The 26,267-nt window shown below is 43.2% G+C and overlaps 1 protein-coding gene across 3 annotated transcripts in view; it reads left to right on the top strand.

The window, feature by feature from the left end:
- The window catches only part of PCDH15 (protocadherin related 15), a 642,625-nt gene that overhangs the window by 596,100 nt on the left and 20,258 nt on the right, over positions 1 to 26,267 (top strand). For all 3 annotated transcript variants that reach the window (XM_071438580.1, XM_071438579.1, XM_071438578.1), the window contains 5 exons: positions 1,949 to 2,164; positions 5,989 to 6,077; positions 14,937 to 15,113; positions 20,933 to 21,151; positions 25,224 to 25,334. In XM_071438580.1, the coding sequence (XP_071294681.1) occupies positions 1,949 to 2,164; positions 5,989 to 6,077; positions 14,937 to 15,113; positions 20,933 to 21,151; positions 25,224 to 25,334 (812 nt within the window). The remainder of the gene's footprint in view (positions 1 to 1,948; positions 2,165 to 5,988; positions 6,078 to 14,936; positions 15,114 to 20,932; positions 21,152 to 25,223; positions 25,335 to 26,267) is intronic.

Genomic DNA, 26,267 nt, shown 5'->3' with positions numbered 1-26,267 from the left:
AGAAAATTTCAGAAAGCTTTTTAACCTTTCCATCTTTCTTAAAATCTCTTAATAAAGGAGTTTGAGCTCGCCCAGGAGGCAGCACTCTGGGTTTTAAAAGCCTTAAAAAAACCCTATGGATCTGGAGAACAAAAACAACACATTTTATATTTATGCTTTTGGTAGTCGAGCCAGATGAAGCTTTGTGAATTTAGAAGAAAGCAAAGTATTGAGAGAGGGTGGGAATTTAACCAGTTGTGTGTCTGTGACAAGTTACAGCCAGTGTCATTCCAGGAGTTGATTTTTTGAGCTGTTCTGAATGAAACTTGCTCTTTCCAGCTAAACCAGCCTGCATGTAATCCTTTAAGTGCTGGATGGTTCTGTCTGGGAATCTGGGCTGATGGGAGTTACATGGAGCATACACAGCTTTGAGTACCTGGATTGCTTATCTGGTGCTGGTATTCCCTGAAAAATTATCTGAAAATGAATAAAAAGCCAGAAGGGACAATTTCCACCATATAGAACTTACTCAGTGCTGGTGAGGAAGCCATTAATGATGAATAATGGCCCCCTGTTGAAGGCTTAATGACCTTGCACAGATAATTCTCTTTTAGTAGCTGTGGTGTCCCATAAACAGCTCTGCTCTCTGTCAGCAGGGACAGGACCCCGGGGAATGGCTGGAGCTGGGTCAGGCTGGAGATCAGGGCAAGGTTCTTCCCCCAGAGGGTGCTGGCACTGCCCAGGCTGCCCAGGGAATGGGCACAGCCCTGAGGCTGCCAGAGCTCCAGGAGAGCTTGGACACCGCTCCAGGGATGCCCAGGGTGGGATTGTTGGGGGGTCTGGGCAGGAACAGGAGCTGGATCCATGATCCCTGTGAATCCCTTCCAACTCAGGATATTCCATGATTCTACAAACTCTTGATGCTGACACAAACCCTTATTGTTTTTCATTCCTAAGTCATGGCACAGTATGGATTTTCCATGGATTTTACGTGCACCTTTTCAAAGTTAAGGCTGGTTTTTATTCCAGCATTAGCTCAAGTGACAGGCCTCAGGAGCAGTGCCAATATTTCCATAAAAACCTGCTGATAGATCCTGAAGTATCCCAGATGCTGAGGCCAAGACCAAGACTAATGAGTGCTCAGGCATTAATTAGCTCCCACCTCGCTGCTCCCTGGAAGGAGCACAGGAAAGCTCGGTCAAGGTCCTTGGAAACACTTCCCTCTGGATACAGGTTGAACAGGAGCAGAAGGAATGGGGCTGGAGGGGCCAGGATGGGGCTGCACAGGGCTGTCAGGAGCAGGGAAGGTGGAGTAACAATTCCTGGGGCTGCCTGGTTGTGATGCCAGCTCTGCATCCTGATCCAGTTCAGCAGCGGTGCCAGGACAGCTCTGTGTCCTGAACTGGGGCGCCCAGCAGGTCCCTGTGCACCACTGCAGGAATGCCACTCAATCCTTCCTTATTTTATAGAAAAGTTACTTGCTTGCACCAAAAATACCTGTGCTCCATCAGAATATGGATATTCTATTAGGCATCCCTCTAATATGAAGGACATTATTATGCAAGTCTGTGCAGGGGTTGCTGAGATGATTTTTTTCTTTGATAATTCTTTTTCAATGAGAATTTGGCGGTGGAGGTTCCTCATAATTAAGCATTTCTTAGGTATTGTTGCAGACTTAAAAGTCAACTTATATTTTTCTACTTTTTAATTTTTATTTTCTTTCTTCTGGAGCAGTTTAATGCCAACAGAAGAGGAAGAAATTGCTGGAAAAGCAAAACTGAGTGCAGCAAAGTTAAATGAAGCATTTAAAGTAGCAGCCAGATCTGTGCTCTGGGATCTAATGTTTTAAATGTCAGAATGGCAGAAATTTGCTGGGCCAAGATGTAACTTTATTTAAAGGACAAGGTTAATGACTCCTTCCATGCATATTTACCTTGTTTTCCTGTGCTTGTTTCCTTTTCCCCATTAGGCTGATGATAAGGACACTGGGAATTACAGTGCCATGCAATACAGGCTCATCATTCCCCCCATCAAGGATGGCAAGGAAGGCTTTGTGATCGAGGCTTACACAGGGCTGATCAAAACTGCCATGCTCTTCAAAAACATGAGGAGATCCTACTTCAAGTTCCAGGTCATTGCCACCGACGATTACGGCAAAGGACTGAGCAGCAAAGCAGACGTGCTCGTAAGTATCAGCCAGGGATTCTTAGTATGGAATAATTCCTCAGGAAATTCAAACACTGCAGAAAGTTTCATTCCAGGCAGACTTAGAGAAAAGCCATCAGGTGCTTGTGCTTAATTTTTTGAAGGCACTGGAATAAAGCTTTTCGTTTCTTAAACCAAAAGATTTTGTGACCTGTTAGGAGTGAGTTCACAGGAGGCACCAGGATGGGCAGAGGAATGGAGCAGCTCTGCTGGGAGGAAAGGCTGGCACAGCTGGGATTGTTCGGCCTGGAGAGGAGAAGTTTTGGGGTGACCTCATTGTGGCTTTCCAGGACCCGGAGAAGCTTCCAGAAACATGGAGAGAGACTTTGGACAAGGGCCTGGAGTGGCAGGACAATGGGGAATGGCTTCCCAGTGCCAGAGGGCAGGGCTGGATGGGATATTGGGAATGAGGAATTGTTCCCTGGCAGGGTGGGCAGGCCCTGGCACAGGGTGCCCAGAGCAGCTGGGGCTGCCCCTGCATCCCTGGCACTGCCCAAGGCCAGGCTGGAGCAGCCTGGGACAGTGGAAGGTGTCCCTGCCATGGCAGGGGTGGCACTGGATGAGCTTTAAGGTCCTTCCAGCCCAAATCATTCCGTGATTCTGTGTCCCTTGGTCATGTCCAAGTTGTCTTAGTTGCTTGTGTTAAGGAATAATTTTGGGCTGAGAATGAACTTCTCAGTCCCTGAGAAAGCAGCATTCCTGAACTGTCACCATCTTTAGGTGTCAGGCTTGTGGTTTTGTGCTGTTCAAAGAACATTGACTTAGTCCAGGCACTGAAACCATCCAAGCTAAATTTCCTTAAAACCTATAAACTTGATGGATTGGCTCAATATTAGCATAATGTGAAAGGGATGGAGTGCATTATCTACTTCATGGGAACACTGTCAAAGGATACAGATGAGAGCCAGAGTCCTTGGTGTGGTGAGTTCTCCAGGAGTTCTCCAAGTAAACATAAAAGATGACACCCTCATGCTTGACCTCCCAAAATGATGGGGCATTCTCAGGTAATTTAGACACGAATAGGATATTAAAATATAGCCAGAAGGAGTCGACATTAACATTAGAAAATGAAGGATGTCTCATTAATTTATAGAGGTTTCTTTCTGATGTCTGGCTGAGGGATGAGCAGTGCACCCAGCTGCTCTGAGCAGGGCCTGGCAACTTGGAGGAGCTGGAGATACAATTCCAGACCCCATGCTGCCTAGAACACTGGCACATGGACCTGTTGGAGAGAGCCATGGGGAGGCACCAGGATGGGCAGAGGGATGGAGCAGCTCTGCTGGGAGGAAAGGCTGGCACAGCTGGGGCTGCTCACCTGGAGAGGAGAAGCTCTGGGGTCACCAAACTGGGGCCTTGCAGGGCCTGAAGGAGACAAGAAATACAGAGAGGCAATTTTCAAGTGGTAGAGTGCCAGGACAAGGGGGATGGCAGGGATAGGTGGGACATTGGGAATGAGGAATTGTTCCCTGGCAGGGTGGGCAGGCCCTGGCACAGGGTGCCCAGAGCAGCTGGGGCTGCCCCTGGATCCCTGGCAGTGCCCAAGGCCAGGCTGGAGCAGCCTGGGACAGTGGGAGGTGTCCCTGCCATGGCAGGGGTGGCACTGGGTGGGCTTTAAGGTCCCTTCCCCCCAGGCCATTCTGGGATTGTCTGATTTTATGCACCAAGTGTGATCCATACACTGAGATTCTTTCCCATTATTTTAACAGGATTTTCCTGCTGTGGGGTCAGGGGCTCAGGCTCTCAGATGTTATTTCTTTCAAAACAGCTCAAAAAGTGAACAGAGAAATTAATTTAATTACTCTCATGCAGAAGAACAAGATGTGAGGGCAGAAGATAGGACTGCAGTGGGAGGAGGTCTGGGGAGAAGAGGCAGGTCACCACCGAAGAGATAATGCTGGGCAGAAGCTGGGCAGAGCAAGGTCCAGAGCTGGGAGCAGGATGCTTCTCCAGAGCCTGGCACAGCTCTGGGAGCAGCAGGGTCTGCCAAATGCCCTGGTCAGAGGTTGTCACACTGGTGGGGACAGCCCATGGGAAGGACACCAGGATGGCTCAGGTCAGACACCTGTGGCTTGACAGTTTGCTTCCATGTGATGGAGTTTTCCCTCTCAGCATCTGTGAGATGAAAGAGAAACAAGAATTACATTTTAAAATTAGTTTGCTGCAAGGAAGCACCTAAAGGTGCTGAGGAAGGGTAGGTGGTGGGTATTCACTATCATGATTTGAAATCCTGGATATCAGCTTTATGATGTTATAGAGAACATCTTTAATCAAATATTTTTTGGGGTTTGGGGAGGCTTCAAGGCCCCTCCTCATTCAAGTCCCAGCCTCTCCCAGGAGTCCAATGGTGTCATATCACAATCAAGAGTCTTTGTAGGCTCTGCCTTGCTCAATTTAAAACTTGGGAAGTGCCTGATGAGAGAAGCTTGGGATCAAAGGGATATCACTCGTGGGCTAGAGGTTACCAGCAATTTTCTGCTTTGCCTGCCTTTACAAATGGGGATAACAAGCAAGTTAATGTTACCACGGAAACCTCGAATGTCGCTTGATTTTTGTCCAACACCCTTGGTTTCCTATAACTTGTCACCAATGTGTGTTTATGCCTGGTTTTGTACATGAACAACCGATGATAATTGTGATTTCTTCCTTATCTAAAGAATCACTGCCTTTGTTTTTGGTGTTGCCTTTGTGCTGTTTTCAGTTCCTGGGTGCACAGTGGTTGCTTGAATTGGCTAATGTGATTAATTCTATTAAATTAATCATTGCTTTCCAGTTCCATTGCATGATTTTTATTTGGAGCTCATTATAATTCTGTGTTTCTTACACAGAAGCCTGTACGTGCTGATAGGGCATCTGATGACATTTCAAGAACATTTAAATATTTAAAGTTGAATTAAGCTTCAAAGCTGGTGAATCAGTGTTTGATGTGGAAGCACATTTAGGTTTTTCTGCTGCTGTGCTTCCAGGGCTCCTCTTTGGAAAATCAGGGCTTGTTTATTTCTTTTAAAATCGACTAACCCTTGATTTTTAAATTTATCAGCTTTAACATTGGCCTAGTTTTCCAAATTTTCCTCCAGAATCCTCAACAGATTGGAGTGTTGTTGGGTTCATAGTAAAAAACAAGAATTGCCAGATAGTTGCTCTGAGGTTACTCCATACCTCGGTGGAAAACTGAAATTTAATTTTATTCCAACAAAGCACACAAGTATTGAGTGGATTTGAAGCATTTATCCCTCCTTTGTTTTTCTTTTTTTTAAGAAAAAGCTCAGTTGTAAAATGTGCAGTTTTACGATAGAGGGAGAAGCTAAAACAATTGGAGATTAAAATAAAACCTCTCCCTGATCACTTCAATGTAAATGAACAATTTCCTTCCTGATTTTCTAACAAAGTAGCATTGATTTTGTGGAATTAATCCTGTATTTCCATTTTTCTTGGTGCACATTGCATGGCTCCAAGAGAGGATTTTCCTGGCATCCAAACCACCCAAAAGCTCACAAGTAATTTTGAATGCAGCCCATGGGAGATCTGGGATTCTCTAAGTCAAATCTAAACTAAGAGCAGCTTTTCCTGTCCCCACCTTAAAAATCCATAACTCTGATGCAGACCTGGAATTACAATTCCAGTTAAATCTTTTATGTTTATGGGCTTTGGCTGCAAGATTTCCCAGCTCTGCTATTTGGAATTAAAAGGGGAGATGTGGATATCAGGGCATGGTGTGGAGGCAGGAGAGGAATTTTCCCATTGCTGTTGGATGGGGAGGGGGCTGTGCCTGGCAGTGCCAATTGAATTTCCCTCTTTTCTTTCCAGGTCTCTGTGGTCAATCAGTTGGACATGCAAGTGATTGTCTCCAATGTTCCTCCCACCCTCGTGGAGCAAAACAAAGACCAACTCATAGGGTAATCAGTTTATTTCATCTCCAAATATCAGACAAATCCCTGGCTTTGGGATTGGGTGGATCAGGGAGTGAGGGAGGTTTTTTATCTGGTCAATACAAGTCCCCAAAAACCACATGTTTGCACTTCTGGCTTCTTTTTGGAACACAATTTTCTCCACTTGCCATCATGGAATTAGCCAGTATGGGATAGAAAATGCTGTAGGAGATAGTCTATAACCAATCTTTGTCCTTTTTTTTGTCATGTCAGTCAGTGATGAGTGGCACTTCCCACAGGTCTGGTCCATCCCGCTTGTTGTGCATAGAATTTGAAATATTTTGGGGTTGGTGGTCCAATCAGTCATGGAAAAAGTCTCTTAAGTGCCTCATGTCTTCACTGGGCTAGGAAAAATTCTTGAAGAATTTGCTCTTCTGGCTTCTTTCTGTAACACAGAGACAATTTTCTCCACTTGCTGTCATGGAATTAGCTAATATGGGATAGAAAATGCTGTAGCAAATAGTCTATAACCAATCTTTGTCCTTTTTTTTGTCATGTCAATCAGCAATGAGTGGCACTTCCCACAGGTCTGGTCCATCCTGCTTGTTGTGCATAGAATTTGAAATACTTTGGGCTTGGTGGTCCAACCAGTCATTGAAAAAGTCTCTGGGTGCCTCATGTCTTCACTGGGCTAGGAAAAATTCCTGATGGATTTTCTCTTGGAGATTTGGGACATGTTCCCCTTTTCTCCCTCTGTTTTGGGCCAGGTATGCGTTGGCTCTGAGAGATTTGAACATCAGAACCACCAACGAAGTTGTTCAGGCTGAACTCATGGGGACTGCACTTCCTTCAACCAGGAATAACTTCCTGAAGGGAGGGATTGCCTAGAAACAGGAATAATTTCCTAAAATTTTCCTAAAATAATTTCCTAAAATTTGCCTACAAATAGGAATTATTTCCTAGAACCAGGAAAAACTTCCTGAAAGGAAGGATTACCTAGAAATACGAATATCTTCCTGAAGGAAGGTATTGCCTATAAATAGGAATAATTTCCTAAAAGGAGGGATTGCCTAGAAACAGGAATCATTTCCTTAAAGGAGGGATTGCCTAGAACCAGGAATAACTTCCTAAAATGAGGTATTGCCTATAAATAGGAATAACTTCCTAAAAGGAGGCTCTGCTAAGGTGGAGTCAAGCTCTTTTCTCAGGTAACAAGTGACAGAAGGAGAGGAAACAGCCTCAGGCTGCACCAGGGGAGGTTTAGATTGGATTTTAGGGAGAATTCTGTCATGGACAGGGTGGTTTCAGCATGTGAAGAGGCTGTCCAGGCAAGTGTTGAGTCCCCATGCCTGGAAGTGTTCAAAGCCAAGTGGAATTGGCACATGAGGACGTGGGTTAGTGGTGGGCAGGGTGGTGGTGGTTGATGGTTGGACTTGGTGGCCTTGGAGGTCACTTCTAACCTCCAAACCTTTCTGTGATTCTGTATTTCACAGTGAACAAAGCTTTGGAATGAGTACAAAGTTTTAGAAAAATCAGGTTTTGAGTTCTCCAGATCATCTTGGGAAGTCTTTACCTTCACAAACACCATGGGCAGATCAGTGTAGCTGGAGAATTTCTCTTCTAAGAATACGTTTTTAAGGACAGCCTTTGCCAGAAGAATTACATCAACTTGTTTTCAAATAGGCCCATTCATTCCTGAAAATATTTGTAGAGAACAAATATCTCCAAAATAATTTTCTAGCTGTGTACAAAGGTCTATTTCACAGAGAATTCTATTTATTTCACTGCTTTCTTCAAATTTCTCATGTTTTCCTCCTAAATTTAAAAGATCACCCTCTCCCTGGTTTTATATAGGTTTAATAATTTGTGCAGCCCATAAAAACAAAATAAGAATTTGTGATTTTTTTGTGTGTGCAACCACAGGCAAAGAGAAAACAAATTATTTGGAATCTCAGACTGAAGTAGTTTTGCCACTTCAAATAATGCAGTAATTTATAAAAATTTAATGTGTAATTAATTAACAGAGAAAAAGACTATAATCAGCCCTGTCTAGGGGGATGTGTCCCTGCCTGTGGCAGGGGAGTTAGAACAAGATGATCCTTAAGGTCCCTTCCCAATATAAACCATTCTGTGAGCTGTGAATTAAATTAGTCACTACACAAGTTACTCAGCTCTTTCTCCTCTCATTTTGGCAAATATTAATCCCTGAAAATAGAACACTTAGCCAACAGTTGGTGATGGGGAATGTTATGGAGGGGGGTACATGAGTCATTTGTGGAATTACAGTGATTTCTCACAATAAAATAAATAGTGGTTTGAACAACTTTGGAGGGGAACTTATACCAGATCCTGTCATTTTCACGAGGAGTTATGAGGTATTAAGAATTACATAATTCAGTTTTTCCACACTCAGCACAGCCAGAGATGGGTGGGAGTTAATGGTCCATATAAAAGGAGTGAAGCAGGGAAGAGAAGATTTAAAGCATCAATATTTGGCGTAGGAGTTTTTTAAGGAATACAATGGACTTGTCTTTGCTGACACTTCCAATAGGATCTTTTGCAGTCATTCAGTGTTTTCCTCCAACTGCTTTAATTTCATCAAGCTTTTCATACTCTCATCAATGTCCCATTTGCCTTTTCTCTTGGCCACTTTAATTATGGCTGTGCAGTGAGGCCCTTTTCTGTCTGCTGCAGGATGGGCAGAGAAAATAGGGTGAGGCTTCTTGGAAAATTCAGTGTGTGCTCCTCCCCTTCAGAAAACATGGTGGAGACAGATGATGGAGTGTTCTTGAGATATGGAAATTTAGGGGAGCGCTTGATTGTTTTCTCAGTCAGTTTTAGGCTCTGAAAAGAACATGGGGCAGTTCCCCAGGTAAATAAAATCCATGCTGAATCCTCTAACACAATTCAGAAGTGGCCAGGCAGGCTTTTCCCTAAAAATCCAAATGCAGAATCAAGTGCTGATTCTTGGAGTTGTTGCTGAAGGAGTTTTTTGGAATATGAGCCTTCCAACTTAATGGTTTGCATATCTAAAGCTGACTGCCATCATTCTTCAAAGGAACTCTACTTAATGCACAGAAACTGTGCTGCACTTAAAAGAGATGTTATAAAATACTACAGCAGTAAATAGTGCTGTAAATTATAGATCATAATATACAGCACATGTACATTGTGCATCACATAAGATTTTATGTCTAATCATAGTATATGAGACAATAAATTTTATATCTGGGAGCTGGAACACACAGTTCAGGGAAGTGTTTTAGATGTGGATGATTTCCCTGCAGTTGTGTTTTTTCTTCTCCTCAGTCCCTGAACTGGTAAAAAATCAGCTCATCTCAGCTGCAGGGTATAAATCACTCAGTCTTGTTACTTTTCCCACAGGAGAAGTCACATTTCCATGCTCACTGTATGATTTTTGCCAGATAATTACTGAATTAAGTCTAATTACAGCAGACTGCACTGTGTGCCTGTTGGGGTGGTGGCAGTGACCTTGCCCTTGAGCCCTTTCCACAGGTGGCACTTGGTTCCCTGCCCTTTATGAAAGGTTCCTGAGTCACAGGTCCAGCTGTAGCTGCTTTGTCCTTTACCCTTTACTCTCTGACAGGAACATTTTGGGGTCACTTTGCTCCCATCCCTCCACTCCCCTTCCCCTCCTCTTTTTCTCATCACTTCTTCCCACTGTAATGTTTCATTCCAAATTAAATTGCCAACAGAGAAAAGGAATAGATTGGATAATAACAGAATTGATTGAATTCGATAAAATCTGATTAAATAAATAGATGAGGGAGACATTTATCACCAACTGGCTGTCTCTTGTTTCATGTCCAGCCGGTCTGGCTTTGCTGGGAAAGTGTGCACACTACTACTGGGTGTAGTGTTCACAGAGCCTGTTCCAGCCTCTCTCCTGAGCAATCAGGATGATTAATACCTGCAGGCCACCTTTATTCAGTTGGGTAATAGAGACCCAAGCTTCTACAAGTCCAGCTTTTCCACTTGCTGCTGGCCCTGGCAGCTGGGAAGCCGTGGTTCAGCGAGCTCCCGCTCTCCGTAACTCCCGGGGTTCTTGTGCTAATGGATCTCTCCAAAGCTCTCCAATGCACTGGATAGAGCTGTAAACTCCTGCTTTCTTTCCTCAGGAACTGCTGACAATTGCAGGAAAAGCCCTTTTGTGCTGAGATCTGGAGATTGTCCTCGGGGTCAGAGGGGAGATGTCTCTGGGTATTATTCTTTGAATGAGCGCAATGCTCCTCCTGTGACCAGGACAAATGAGGCTGAAATAAAAATGTTGGAGTGTGTGTAGGGGTTTTGGAGGGCAGGATTTTACAGGATGAGCACAAAGAGAAGGAAAGCAACTTCAGCAGTGTGTAAGAAAGCAAATTTCCTTTCTGGTGTGCAAGCCAATCTGCTTGTAGTGGTGCTGGGGTGACAGTGGGACTTGAATCTTAAAGGCCTTTCCCAGCCTTAATGATTCCTGATTCTCTTCTTGTATATAATTAGGAGAAGTGGGTATAAAGGCATTGGCTCTGGGTTGTTTTCTAAATACTATTAATAATATTATTATGAAATTTTATACATGTTATTCTGTCCTAGATGTTATTATGAAGTATTATATATATCATTCTATTCTATGCAGAGGGAATTGTCTCTGCACTGCTCCTTCCTGCTGAACATATGTATGATAGAAAAATAACCTCTGTGAAAGGCTGTTTTATAAAAAAGTGATGTTTTTAGGCTTGGAATAAACCCTAGGCACTACAGGATGAGCAGACCCTTCCCTGAGCTCTATTTATGTTGCAATAAGGAATCTGGGAGCTGGGGCTCCAGTGTATCCCCCAAATCTCTCACCGACTCCACCAGAGGGACTGGAATTGGTCCTTGGCTCTTTGGGGAAGTCCAGTTGAAAATCCAGTGGTTTAATTGTCAATTATTAATCCCACAAAAACTCCACACAGGCAGAATTTGCCTGAAGTGGAGCAGAATTGAGGAGTTAATTAAAGCACTTGAAAAGTCTGCATTGATCCTGATGGTGGGGGCTGGATGCTCTTAGCTCTGCATGGTTGCCAAATTTGTGTTTTCAAATACCTAGAATACAAACTGATCATTATTATTGCACCAGGTTATTTTTGGGAAATAGAATTTTGGCCAAAAATTATGCAGGATATTGAATCTTCAACACTGCTCACTCCAAGTCTTTGGTAATCTGAGTTCTGAAAGAAAGAATGTCTGGGGGCTTTTGTTTCCCTATTTCTTAAAATATTTTATGTGCTCCAAAAAAACACAATAGGTTTTTTAATTCCTCAAGAACTTCTTGCTGTGATGCCAGGGTGAACCCCTAAATTTAATCCTGTGTTCTCCAGGATCTTGTCTGCCTGGAAGTGGATACAGCAGCCTCAGGTGTGGATATAAACACATGGACATGGCACTGAGAGCAGGCTGGGAATGAGGTGCCTTTTCCAGTACCTCCAGGGAATGTGCAAGAAGGCTGGAGATGGGATTTTCACAAAAGTGGGAAGTGCCAGGACACAGGGAATGGCTTACCACTGCCAGAGAGCAGGGATAGATGGGATATTGGGAATATTGGGATATTGGGAATGAATCCTTTCCTGGCAGGGTGGGCAGGCCCTGGCACAGGGTGCCCAGAGCAGCTGGGGCTGCCCCTGCATCCCTGGCAGTGCCCAAGGCCAGGCTGGACTTTGGGGCTGGGAGCAGCAGGGGTGGCTCTGGATGAGCTTTAAGGTCCCTTCCAACCCAAACCATTCTGGGACAGAATTCCCCATCCAAGGGACAGTTCAGCAGACCAACACCCCTGTATTATTTTGCCTTTCCATTTATTTTGCATATAAAGATGAAAAAAAATCACCTCAGGATTTTCAGGCACCTTTGGGCCTCAGGATCCCTCGATGCCAGAGCAACTCCTCTTGTCCAGTGTCACTGCTGGGAATTGGGAGAGCTGTTTGGAAATGCAGTGGGAGGCATTTCCCTCACCACTGAGCACCTCCTGTGGACTTGGAGCAGTGGGAAAAGCTCTTTGCCTCTTCTGCTCCTGCTTCCACCTCTTACACACCACATGGGAGGGTGGGAATGACCCTCGTGGGATTAACAAGTGGCAGACTAATTTTAAATTGAATTCTGTTGATCAGTACAGCAGAGCTGTGGATGCTGTTGTCATGTAAAAGTAGGAATCTAAAAAAAATTGGTTTTTGTGAGTACCACTGCAAGCAAGTGGCCATTTCCAGAGGAGTTCTAAAACATTACAGTGTTTTCAGCATCATAAGTTCAGCTGAAGGATTTTTCAAACAACTCTAGAGGGAACTGCCCTATTTTTAAGTGAATTCTTTAGCTGCAGCTTTTCAGTCTTCAGTGTGATTTTATTCTCTGTTTTAAACTAAACATGCAATTTGTGTGTTTCAAACAAAAAACTGCTGCCATTCTGCTGGACTTGGTGGGGTTTCCTGCAATGGCAGTACAACCAATGGCTGCAATGTACACATTCCTCAGGAAGTGATATCACAGAATCCCAGACTGGTTTGGGTTGGAAGGGACCTTAAATCCCATCCATTCCCACCCCTGCCATGGCAGGGACACCTTCCACTGTCCCAGGCTGCTCCAGCCTGGCCTTGGGCACTGCCAGGGATGCAGGGGCAGCCCCAGCTGCTCTGGGCACCCTGTGCCAGGGCCTGCCCACCCTGCCAGGGAACAATTCCTCATTCCCAATATCCCATCCAGCCCTGCCCTCTGCCACTGGGAGCCATTCCCTGTGTCCTGGCACTCCATCCCTTTCCCAAACATTTTGTTTGTTCTTCAGTTTTAATGTTTTAGACAAAGATATTCTCAAAGGCAATGAATTCCAGCAGGATGCCAGGAATTACTGAGGAAAGGGAATCTTGTTACTGATTCTGGCAGAAGTGACCCCACATTATAACTTTCCACCCTGATGGAGCATTTCTGTCTTGGGTGAAATAAGAGTTCTGTACAAGGAAACAGGGGCAGGACAAGGGCAAAGGGCCTCAGGCTGGGCCAGGGGAGGCTCAGCTTGGACAGCAGCAGCAATTTCTGCATGCAAAGGGTGCTCAGGCCTTGGCAGGGGCTGCCCAGGGAGCTTTGCAGTGCCCAGCCCTGCAGGTGTCCCAGCAAGGGCTGGAGGTGGCACTCAGGGCTCTGGGCTGGGGACAAGGTGGGCGCTGGGCTCAGGGTGGATTCTGGCATTCTGTGATCCCATGAAATTCATCTCCTCCTGCAGCAAGAGAAGATGATTAAATGCTAATGATGGGGGCAAGTCCTTTACACATTTGTTCTGCCTGACACCTTGTGCCAAACACCCTTCTGAGAATGGTTGTGGTTTTGTTTTAGCCATTTACACTCCCATCGTGTTTGGTGGGGTTTTGTAGTAATCTCCATATCCCAGATTGGTCCTGGCAGGTTTTCCCTGGGGGAATTATTGTTGCTGAGGTGTCTGTGACAGGTTCTCACCTTGGCTGCCAGTGCAGAGCATGCCAGCAGCAGAGATAAGCAGAGTTTTCCATATCTGCAAACAGCAGGAGAGCTTGTTCAGGGGACACCACTCCACAAGCACCGTGTCAGCCAATCTGTAGCCCTATTTTCTCTGCAGTAATTCCATATATTCACTCCTCAGGTATGACCCAGCTCTGACATACTTGAATTTTTCAAGATCTTATAAAAAAGCTTAAAAGCTTACAATGGGTTTTAAGGGCACACTGAATTTCCCCACAAAGAGAAGAGATGTTCCTTGGATAAATGTGAATCAGGAGTCTTAAGAAATCAGGAAATCTTGTGTCAGAAGAAAAAACACAACAGCAAAAATGTAACCTCAGCAACTGCAGAAGGTTCTGTGTTGAACAAGTGACACCTTAAAGTCACTGATGTCCTTTTTTGTGAGAGATGTGTCTTCCTCCACACCCTGGTGCATCCTTGATGGATCAAGCAACACATTCCCCATAGTTCCCTTGCTTTTGCCTCCCAGCTCAGCTATTGCTTTTTGATTTTCTGATCATATCAGTTACCCCAGGAAATTCTGTATTTTCTTATCTAAGAAAGATAAGAACTTTTACACTCCCAAATGCTCTGGTTTATTTCTCCCTCCTTTTTTTGCACAGAATTGATGATATTTGCATTTATGCCTTTGTTTATAAAACTCTCTGTGGGCTTTGAGTGAACCTCTCTTGGTCTCATGTTGAAAATCTCATCAACCATTAGCAAGTCTGGTTGTTGCTGGGTTTTTTTTTTGTTGATATTGTTGTTACCTCTAAATTCTATCAGCCTTTCTTTCTCCTCCTTGTGGAATCCTGCTGCAGTTTATTTGATTTTATTTCCTGTGGTAAAAGTGTCAGCCCAATATTCCAATTTCCTCCTGCCTGTAAAACCTGGTGCCTTTTGGAGCAGCAGGTGTTGCAGCCCCCCCCCCCAGAAATGTTGTGTGATATTGGAGGCCTGGATGAAATATCCCACCAAAAATCGCTCAAGTGGTTGTTTCTCTGGGTGAAAATTTATGGAATGCACCCTGTGGAAGGCTGGGATGGAAGTGCTGGAATCATATAACTTAATAAAAGGCTGACAAGGGGATTTTGTGTGAAATATAGGTGGTGATTCCCCTGAGCCATTTAAAACTCAACTGGGGTCATAAATACAAAGAGCTGGACTTAAGGACACAATTTCTGAGGACCTCTCCAAGCACTGCTGAGCTTTTCTCGAGAGTTCAGCACTTCAGAGGTTATGTGGAGCAGCAATTCCTTTTTAAAAGTGCTCTGAAGGTCAAAATCCTTCTCCCCCTATGGGTTTTTCCTCTCAGTACCTCATTTGGGCTGGGGTCAGCGGTGAGCGGCCCAAATCCATCTCTGCAGCTTTCCAGCTCCCTCTTCCCTTTAGGATTTTGGAACGCTACGTGCAGGACCAGATCCCGGGGGCGACGGTCGTGGTGGAATCCATCGGGGCCCGGAGGTTTGGGGATGGATATTCTGAGGAGGATTACACCAAGTCCGACCTCATGGTCTACGCCATCGACCCACAGACCAACAGAGCCATCATGAGGAACGAACTCTTCAAGTGAGTCTTGGTTTTGTTGATCTCCCTCTGTTTCCATGGATTGTTTGGGAACCTGCTGGTCTGTTAGAAATTGGTTCAGCATAACAGGAGCAGAAAAATCTATTGAAACATCTCTTGCATGAATATCCCCTTGGGAATTTGCCACTTCCTACTTCAGTCCAGTGCCTTGGGCTAAATTTTCCCAGTCCACGTGGTTCAGACATTGTCTCCATGACAGCTTGTAATGGGTTTTCTCCACCCTGTGGAGGAGCTTCCAACTGAAATTCCTGCAAGGAATTTCCTTCCTATGCACACAAAGTCCTGTGTGATCTTCAGGCTTTGGTGCTGCCGTGTTGACCGTCAGGCTTCCCATGGTTTCTGTTTGGAGCTTGAGTCTTCTTTTCTCCTTTTTTCTTTTCTTTTCTTTTCTTTTCTTTTCTTTTCTTTTCTTTTCTTTTCTTTTCTTTTCTTTTCTTTTCTTTTTTCTTTTCTTTTCTTTTCTTTTTTTCTTTTCTCTTCTCTTTTTCTTTGAAGGGGAAGGGAAGGGAAGGGAAGGGAAGGGAAGGGAAGGGAAGGGAAGGGAAGGGAAGGGAAGGGAAGGGAAAGGGGTGGTTTGCACCTCATGTAAAACACAGACTGGGACATGGGCCACTGCACACCTCCACACAGGAGATCAGGCTCTTCAAAATGCAAATCAGGTTCTTCTTCTAAAGAAAAAAAACACCCATTTTTTGGGGTTTTTTTTGTGCTTGTTCCACCTTGGTGTTGGTTTTACTCTTGGTGAGAACCCCACCAGGCTCTTCTTGGACTTAGCATGTCCTCAGCAGCCTGGCAGGAAAGGGCTGCAAACCAGAGCAAGGAGATGAGGTTGCTTCTCCTGAGCTCCTGGTGGAGGGTAGGTGAACAGCAGCATAGCAAAGTTCTGCAGATATTCACATTTTGTAGGCTGGGAAAGATCACTGGGATCAGTCTGAGCAAGTTTGGGAACCAAACTAATTCTGCTTGGAACAGAAATGAATTCCCCAAATTAATTCTGCTTGGAACATATCTGTCAGCAAAGCAATTGCACCAGACAATCCAATCAACTACAACTTGGAGGTTGTTACTGCAGGTTAGTTCCCTGGCAAAAATTAGGCCTTTAGTCTTTTTTTTTATTTTATTTTTCCAGGATCAGTTTTATAATAACTTTGAGTGCTAAATTAAAGTATCCATTTGTGCTTTTAATTTCTAGGTCTCACCAAGGTCTAGGCTCCTGTTCACATCATCCTCTGTATTTTTATTCTTGATAAGTTCTGCTCTGGGCTATGTTTTAATTCTTTTAATCACTTGAAGTTTTCTCTGAACTCACTGCAGTCTTCCAGCATCATTTTTCTGAAGTAGAAATATAAAAAAAAAAATAATATTTTATATTTTAAAATTATATTAAATATAATTAATAGCAATAACAGCTTTCGGGGGTGACAACAGAGCCTCCTCCTTTCTCCTTGCATTTGTTTTTAGGTATCCCCATGGACATTGAGTCTTTTCAGGCCTCAGTGATGCTCTGGGTATTTGTGGTCACTTGTACAGTATTGGTCATTCCCAGAATGGAGTCATTGTGATCTTTTCCCAGTTTTATCCAAGGTTCTGGCAGCCTTTTCCTCCTCCCTTTGGAAAACTCTCAATAAATCCCCTACTATCAGGATATGAAAATCAGCTGTTATCTGAACAGGGAGGTAGTTGGATCTTTGAATTTCAGGAAAAATAAACTTTTCCCTTTGCAGACTCTCATCATGGTCAGAAAAAATGTCCTTCTTCATTTTGGCACCCTCTGAAAATATTGAAGTGTCATTTTAGGGATGTTCAGGTGTCCATTGAAGTACCCAGAGCAGAATAGAGTTAAGATTCCAACTGAAATTCCTGCAAAAATCAGGCTTAAAAATCAGATTTTCCAACAGGAAGGGAAGGGGGATTCATCTGAGAAACAACTTCATTAAAATGCTCCTTGTGCCTGCACACTCAGCTTTTTAGGGGCTTTTTTTTTATCTTCAAAAGCTTTTAAATATTTAAATCAGCAAAATCCCAGGGAATACTTCCCTGACTTTAGGGTGGGGGTGAGTGGCTGTCAGCTCACTGGAGTAAGAGAGTTTTGCAGCTGGAGTTCCCAGGTTTTCACTGGAAAGTGGGAGAAACTAGGAGATTTGGGATGTACCCAAATCTACAAAGATTTTAACCTCTTAAAAAGATAAAGGTCTCTCCTGGGAGTTTGATTTCTGAGGGATGGCTCAGGGTTCTTCCTGCCATGGTCAGAGGACACTTTAGCACTGGAAAGGCACAAGTCCCAACCACCCTTCTGCCAGCCAAGAGTCTGCTCTGGATCTGACAGAAAAGGGACCAGGGGGAGAAAAGATCATTTCATAAACTGGATATGATGGGAGAAATGTGAATAAGTCCAAAAGAAACAGAACATCCTGTTTTACTAAAAACTAAATTTTAAAAAATCCTATTTAATTAGAAATTAAATGTTTTACCTAAACATTTAATTACCAATAAGGAAGATAAATTCCCACCGGTGATTTTCCAAGTCTCCAACAATTCCATGATGGACCAACAGCACAGAATTAGTGACTTCTGCCAGCTTGGATTTTTATACAGCTCACCAAGTGATTGTGTACTGGAATATACCTGTGGCTTTTCCAGAATGGGCTTTTTTTGGGAACACCTGCTGTGTTCCTTCTTCTAAAGCAGAGTGGAGGCTCTGATTTAAGAGAATTTCTTGTGAAGCTGTCACTGTTTGAAAACAATTATTTGTGAAGGTCGAATGCGAGGGGAATTGAGGATGAAGTGGAACAGCAGGTGGAGAGCTGCAGGGATGCAGGCAGGAGTCAGGGATCCAAACCCAAAGCAGCTGGAGCTGGGAGAAGGGGGTGGACACAGCAGCTCACACTTGGCACCATGAGAAGCAAACCCCACTGAACCAAAGCATGAGGCTCCTGTAATCCATAATATTAATCCCCCAATAATTCCAGGGAAATGTTTGCCTGGAAAACAAAGGCATGATGTAGAAGTCGTGGATGTAGCAGCCAGTGCCAGGGGGTAAAACCCACGTGTCTCTCAAGATACGCAGAATTTTCCCTGTCCTGTACTTTGTAAAACTGATACACAATTGCAGATCTGTATTTTTCCTTCAGATTCTTATGATTGATTACCTGAAGTTTTTATTAATCAGGGACCTCATAAACCAGAGTCATTCAGGTTGGGAAAAACCTCAGAGCTCATCAGCTCCAACATTTAACCCATCATTTCCAAGCCCACCACTAAACCATGTCCTCACATCCACACATTTATGGAAGATCTCCAGGGCTGGGCACTGCAAAGCTCCCTGGGCAGCCCCTGCCAAGGCCTGAGCACCCTTTGCATGCAGAAATTGCTGCTGCTGTCCAAGCTGAGCCTCCCCTGGCCCAGCTTGAGGCCATTTCCCCTTGTCCTGTCCCTGTTCCCTGGCAGCACAGCCCGGCCCCCCCTGGCTGTCCCCTCCTGGCAGGGAGTTGTGCAGAGCCACAAGGGCCCCCTGAGCCTCCTTTGCTCCAGGCTCAGCCCCTGCCCAGCTCCCTCAGCCATTCCTCCTCTGATTTTTGCTCCAAATCTGTTTGATTACACCCCAAAAATGGGTCTGAAAAGCACCTGTACTTCTACACCTACCTGCTCTAGGGAGCACTATGTCCTCCCTCTTCCACAAACCCTAAAAGACTCTGAAGCCACTCAGATAATTTCCCAGACTGAAACGTTCAGCCTCCTTTCCTATCTTATAAAGGGAAGAGGCTTTGATTTATTGGAGCATAAAAACCAGTTGAATGCAGCAAATTCCTCCTGCATAAATTAAGTGGAAAATGTCCCCTGTTAAAAAGAAAACTGTGTGAAGCTCCTGCAGAACGTGTCAGGCTCCATCACGGAGTAAACACTCACGGCTGAGTTACGGACCTGTTAAAAAGGCTCTGTCGGGAAAATGCCAGCAGAATTTCAAGGGAGAGATGCTTAAAATCACCCAGGGATTTAATGTGTCCTGCTGGGAAGGCTTTTGCCAGCTCCAAGATCGTGGGACATGCACCAGTGACATCTAGTGAGCAGGAAGAGAATGTTTCTATCCACTTGATGCTGTTGTTTAGGTTGGAAAAGGGATTTTTTCTCAAGTATCAAGGAAATGGTTTGTGGAAGACGTCAGGAATGGGAATTATTCTTCCAGACACCTTTGTGAGAGTGGGGGTGAGCAGCCCCTTTTCCCTCAGTATCATGAAACCAGCCCAAATTCATTATTCAGGACGAGCTGTTCTGCCTGTAATAAGATCCAGTTCATCCATTACACGCCCAGAGCAGAGTGGATTCTCCCCAAAATTCCAAAATAAAAAAATAGGGACAAGAAATAATACGAGGATTTATCAGGGAATTAATCTGAGGAGAAGTCAATTTTAAGAAATTACTGCCCTTGAAGAAAAGGTCTTTGAAGAGTGGAATTTCTGTCCATGATCAGAGTAAAGAAATCAAAGCTATCTCAGGCTTTCTTTGGACATTCAGAGTTTATACACAAAAATACTTATGGAAGTTTTTGTTGTTTTTTATTTGACATTTTCTGGAGGTTTTTCCTCCCTCGTCTTTCTCCAGAAGAACCACTGTATGTGTAAGGATCTGGAATTCTGCTATAGCTCCCACCTTTTAGGATCCTCCATCCTAACACATCTCCTGCTTTGGTCTTTGGAGCTGGGCAGCTTGTGAGACACTCAATCCTCACTTCTGGAGTCATCCAAGGACTTTTCCTTCAGAAGTTGAAGCCTTGGACAATGTATTTTTTGTCCAGCCAGCCAAAGAATTTCCCTAAGGAACTCAGCAAATCCTCTAAAAATTGTCTGATTTTAGGGTAACAGCAACCATGGAATCATTAAAGGTGGAAAAGACATCTGAGGTCACCAGATCAAAAATTCCCCAGTACTGCCAAGGCCACCACTGCCTGTGTCCCCAAGTGCCAGATCCTCAGGTTCTTTGAACGCTTCCATGGGGGGTGACTCCACCACTGCCTTGGTGATCTTTTGGGCAGAGTGGTCCTTAGGGATGTGTCCAGTGTGGTGTTTGTGAGGGTCCCCAGGATGAGGTGAGAGATGAGAATCTGACTCCATGTTCTCAGAAGGCTGATTTAGTATTCTGTGATATTATAGTCTATTGTATTAAAAAGGGCTATACTAAACTATACTAAAGAAAGAGAAAGGATACAGACAGAAGGTTTTACAAGAATGATAATGAAAAACTTGTGACTCCTCAGAGTCCAACACAGCTGATAGTGATTGGTCATTAAATAAAACAAATTCACATGAAACCAATCAAACATTGACCAGTTGGTGAACAATATCCAGACCACATTCCAAAGCAGCAAAACAGGGAGAAAGAGAAGCAATCAGATAATTACTGTTTTCATTCTTTTCTGAGCCTTCTCAGCTTCCCAGGAGAAGAAATCCTGGCAAAGGGGTTTTTCAAAAAATGTGACACTGACAGTCCAGGAAGGGTTGGTTGCTCCTCAGGATCAAAGCAGAGAAGGAAAAGCACAAAGCAAGGCCTTTGTGATGCCAGCAAGAACTTTGTGCCCCTGGAAATCAGGATGAGCTCAGCTCACCCCTCCTTTTCAGTGTTCAAACTGTGTCCTGGTGTTAAGTACATTGGAATTGTCCCTGGCACTGGGATTTACAGGGAATTGCCACTATCCCAAAGCCCACAAAGACAACGCATGTGCTTTATTGGGCTATTAACCTGCCCTAATTAAAACTCTCTTCATGAATTTGACCCTAATATCGGGGTGTTTTTGTGCCCTTGAAAAGGTTCCTGGATGGCAAACTGCTGGATATCAACAAGGAGTTCCAGCCCTACCTGGGCCAGGGCGGGCGAATCCTGGAGATCCGCACGCCGGACGTGGTGGCCAACGTGAAGAAGCAGGCGCAGGCCGTGGGCTACACGGAGGGGGCACTGCTGGCCCTGGCTGTCATCATCATCCTGTGCTGCATGCCAGCCATCCTCATCGTCATGGTCAGCTACCGGCAGTGAGTACCCTCCTCCTCCTCCTCCTCCTCCTCCTCTCCCAGTTGAGTGGTTTTGGGGTCCCCCATGGCCGGAAGGAAATGATCACTCTGACTCCATGTTCCTAGAAGGCTAATTTATTATTTTATGGTACTATATTGTATTAAAGAACGCTATACTAAACTGTAAGAGCTGAAATGAGGGATGTGGGACTCCCGGCAGCTCTCCAAAATGCAGTTTATTCCATCCAAGAGGTTACAGCAGTCCAGGGTTGTGGGTGACAGAGCCTGTGCCTACAGCTGTCAGCTCCAGCTGCAGGCAGGCCTGGAGACCCTTAGTTTAGGTTACAATGCATTATAAACTTTTCTTTTGGTTACAATGCATTATATACTTTTCTTTTGGTTACAATGCATTATAGACTTTTCCTTTGGTTACAATGCATTATATGTTTTTCTTTTGGTTACAATGCATTATAGACTTTTCCTTTGGTTACAATGCATTATAAACTTTTCTTTTGGTTACAATGCATTATAGACTTTTCTTTGCTGAGCATCTTAACACAGTAGAACCAATCTATACCTTAACTATTACCCATAGCCTATCATAACTACTGTTATTACCATATTCATGTTACTATTCTCCAATCACTAAAAGTTAGTGCATTACAGTTTAAGGTAGAAGTTGTAATTCAGTTTTCTTGCAGTGGAAAATTCTGAGACCTTTTTTCTACTCGCAACATCAGCAGGCTTGTTTGCCTGTGCTCTCTTTCTGCTTGGTAAAAACACCTTCTTGTTTGAGGTGTGTTTATCCTTTGCTCTAAGCCATAAAAACCCCTTCTAACTAACACACCCTTTGCCTTTTTGGTTATCTAGTAAGACTGGCTGAGCAATTATTTTCTTCTATATCAAAACTTGCTTTCATTTCTATTCCTTCATCAGATTCTACATTTAAAAATCTTTCTGCCAAGCCTCATATCTGTGAGACTTTTTTGTCCAACTTTCATCCTTCCCAACACTAGACTATACTAAAGAATAGAGAAAGGATACTTACAAAAGACTTAACAAGATACTAATGAAAAACTCCTGACTCCTTCCAGAGTCCCAACACAGCCTGACCGTGATTGGTCATTGAGCCAAAACAATCCACGTGTTGGATAAACAATCTCCAAACCACATTCCAAAGCAGCAAAACACAGGAGAAGCAAATGAGATTATATTGTTTTTCTTTTCCTCTGAGGCTTCTCTGCTTCCCAGGAGAAGAATCCTGGGCAAAGAGGATTTTTCAGAAGATACGACAGTGACATCCCAGGGCTTGTAATGTCCTAGTAGAGGTGCTGCAGTTCATAGCAGAGCTGCTTCAACAATTACTCATCTTTTCAAGATTACTTTCTATTTATTATTGCGTATTTCTGTAATATTTTGTATGTATTATCTAGATTTCTAGTATATAAAGTAATTTCTGGGTTTAATCCCCTTCTCACCACAAGGGCTGCTCAATGCTTGGTGTGATGAACGTGGGAAGTGCATCCTGGGTTTCCTAACACGGTGCAGGATTTTTGTGCCAAAACACCGGCTCAAAATCCAGGTGCTGGACACAGAAGTGAAGAATCAGACCTGAATTCCATTCCAAAACTAAAAAATATTTAGGAAAAAGGTGCTTTTTCAAGAAATTAATCAAATCAAATTAGAGGATTCCAGTGTTTTTGCTTAAATCCTAAAATATTTTTTCCCAGCTTCTTAATTGCAAATGTTTCCTGGAAAGTTGGTTTTCTACCATTGTAGGGCAACATTGGAGATACTTTTTGATATTTCCTCTTGCCTGTTATACACTGAAGAGATTCCAGTAATTGGCTGATAAATTAATTCAAATCAACATCTGCAACAAGTTCCTTTCAACTAAAATTTTCAGGTCTACTCATATTTAAGATCACTGCATTTGGACTTAAAGGCTCCATATCTATTCATTTTTTTATTTTTATATATTTTCATAGATTTATTCTCTACTTAAAAATCATATTCACAAATTTACATATACATTATATTCTGGTTCATAGATTTATAAATCCATTTATTGGAAGATTAATTCTTTAATTAATGATCATATTCACGCCCCTTTTCTCCATTTTGGATGAGGAGAAAAAGCCTTTTAAAGAAGTTTGGAAGAGCTTGACCAACTTCTGCACCATTGGGATGGCAGATCATTCCCAAACTGCTCTTCCTCTCCCAGAACTCTGTGGAAGAATTGCTTCCATAAGTCAGTTCATCTTGCAATTCATTGGTGGCTATTATCTGAATTGCAGATTCCTTAAAGAAGTGAAGCAGCCTCATGTTTCCTTGGCATCTGTTAGATTATCTAAACATCATCAATCTCTTTTAGGAGCTCTCAGGAATCTGCTTAAATTAATTTCATCCAAAAATCCCATTTTTCCAATCTAGACATGTGACTTGGAGTTGGATTTATTGCAGCCCATTGCAAATAAATTGTATTTTTATTCAGATAAAATACAAATAAAATTGTATTTTTATTTTATTTTTATATTTCATTATCCAAAGATAATGAAAGGAATTTTAGAGTTAAATTAAAATCCTGAGACTCGTGGTTTGTTTTTGCATTCCAGCCTTTTTCACTCCTTTTCCAAAGGAATCTCGTGATTTTTCCTAAAATATTTCTTTAGTAATAAATCTAAAAATGACTCCTTTGAAATCCAGTATCCAGCACAAACCTGTAAGGTACTTATAAATTATTTATCATTTAATAATCACAAAAGAATGCAATCTTCTAAATAATAACCAAAAATGATGCTCCTTCATTATTAAAAGTATTTTTAAACAGTTTTGAAATATGCTAAGATGAGAAAATATAAATAAAATAATAATTACATTATTTATATTGTTATATAAAAATAATTCAATATAAAGAAACAAGTCTAAAAATGTGTCTGCTTAAGAAAAAACTGGAGAAATATTCATGTTTTCATGTCTTGTTTTCATTCCCTGCTGTAATTCGTATTTCTGCTGACTACAGAATTGTTTCCAGGGGATCAAAAATAGCAGCCAAATGCTGTTCAGCTCTGGAAGTTCTGATTCTTTAAACAAGTCATTAATTCTGGAATTTGATGTGTGGAATAATTAAGTAGCCTGTAGTTTATTACTCCTGTTAGAGTCACTGTTATGGGCAGTTGTTGGAAGCAGAATTTATTTAACCTTCCTTTTTATCTCTTTTTTTTGCAACCATACAGATTCAAAGAGTAAGTATTTATTTCCAGCTTTGCTTCTTCCAACTTGCACAGGAATACTGACAAATTTTGTTCTCAACATTTATTAAATATAAGGGGTTTTTACATCCCTATAGTCAACTTGCTCCTGAACTCCTGGTGTGATGAGTTTAAAAGTGATTTATTTTTATGGCTACTTGGGGTCATTGGGGTATATCAGGCACATCACCCTGGTGGTGCTCCCCCCACGAGGAGCTTTGTTTTCTAGACAGGGAACAGAATTTTTTTCCACTGTGATTTCACTCCATTTAAAAAAAATAGTTTTAAAAAATTTTTAAAAAGGGTTTTTTTTGGGATGAACCATTCATTGAACAGAAATTTCCCAGCCAACTCCATTAAGAAAAAACGAGTTGGAAGTGGACAAGGAGAACTGGCATCAAACTGAAATAAATAGATTTAGATGGGATATTGGGAATGAGGAATTGTTCCCTGGCAGGGTGGGCAGGCCCTGGCACAGCTGGGGCTGCCCCTGGATCCCTGGCAGTGCCCAAGGCCAGGCTGGATTTTGGGGCTTGGAGCAGCCTGGGAAAGTGGAAGGTGTCCCTGCCATGGCAGGGGTGACATTGGATGGGATTTAAGGTCCTTCCCACCCCAAACCATGCTGGGATCTGGGAAGCTCTGGGATTCCACCGAAACAGAACTGGGAGCTGATAAATCCAGGAGAAGATAATCATGTTGTTGCTTTGATGAAGACAAAATCCAGGGGGTGTTTATTAACCACAGGCCAAGAACATAGAAAACCTCCCATTTTGGCTTTCTTTGGGGCGTGTTTTGGGGTGTTTCTGATGAGTGTTTCTCCTTCCCCCCGTGGCTCTCCAAAGGCGGCAGGCTGAGTGTGCCAAGACTGCGAGGATCCAGATGGCTCTGCCAGCAGGAAAACCGGCCGGAGCCGCGGCCAACAACCTCTATGAGGAGCTTGGAGACAGCACCATGTGAGTATTCCTTGAGATCCATCCAGATCCAGAAAATCACTGCCCTGGCCCACCTGGGATAGTGGGAGGTGTCCCTGCTCATGGAATGGGATGGGTTTGAAGGTTCCTTCCAATCCAAACTATTCTGGGATTCTACAAAACCGCTTCATGCAGTCTCTGTGCAAAAGGTTTCCTTCATTCCCCAGCTGCTTGGGGTTCTCCAACAGCCAGAAAAGGCATAGGCTGGCTCTGGAAGGAGGAAAAAAACCAATTTAATCTTCTTGTAATGCATGGGAGAACCTTTAACAGACTTTAGGTGGGCAAAATGGTCTCACCAGATGGTTTTCCTAAGAGCAAGATCCTGCAGCAGGTCACTGCTGCCAGGATTGGATTCCTTGGCACATCCAGGCCAGCACTCCACGTTTTCCAAAGCTGTTGGCTAAACACATCCAATAAAATTCATTCTTATCCATTGCACTCATCTGAAATGATAATTCCCTGAAAATTGCTGCCCCAAAGTCTTCATTTCCTGTAGTAAGATGTGTTTGGTTTGTTGGGGGTTTTTGTTCTAAATTTAAACCTGTTTAAATATTGAAATTAAGGGAACTATCAAAGCAGAGAAACCCCTGGTAGCTCAATAAACTCATCTTTTACCTCTTACATGCTCATAAAATAATAATCTTGCAAGGCTGCCACTCTTTTCATGCCTCTGTAAACCTGAAGTTGATGGACTCCAATAACAATTTAACTCTCAGTGGGAAAATATTCCATCCAATTATTATTTGTGTGATATTGGGGGGGTTGTTTGATAAGCTTTGCCACACTTCTTCATCTCTGTTTATACTTGAAAACCAAGGAGTGCTGAAGAGCCCAGCTTGAGTAATATTTGAGCAGGTAGGGAGTGAGGGGATGGTGGAAATGAAGGTTGCTCCGTTTTCAATCATGATTTATTTT

Source organism: Agelaius tricolor, unplaced genomic scaffold, assembly GCF_023055355.1.
Source record: "Agelaius tricolor isolate 1412-34295 unplaced genomic scaffold, bAgeTri1.0.p SCAF_13, whole genome shotgun sequence".
In the NCBI taxonomy this organism is placed as follows: domain Eukaryota; kingdom Metazoa; phylum Chordata; class Aves; order Passeriformes; family Icteridae; genus Agelaius; species Agelaius tricolor.
This window is presented reverse-complemented; position numbering and strand designations above follow the sequence as displayed.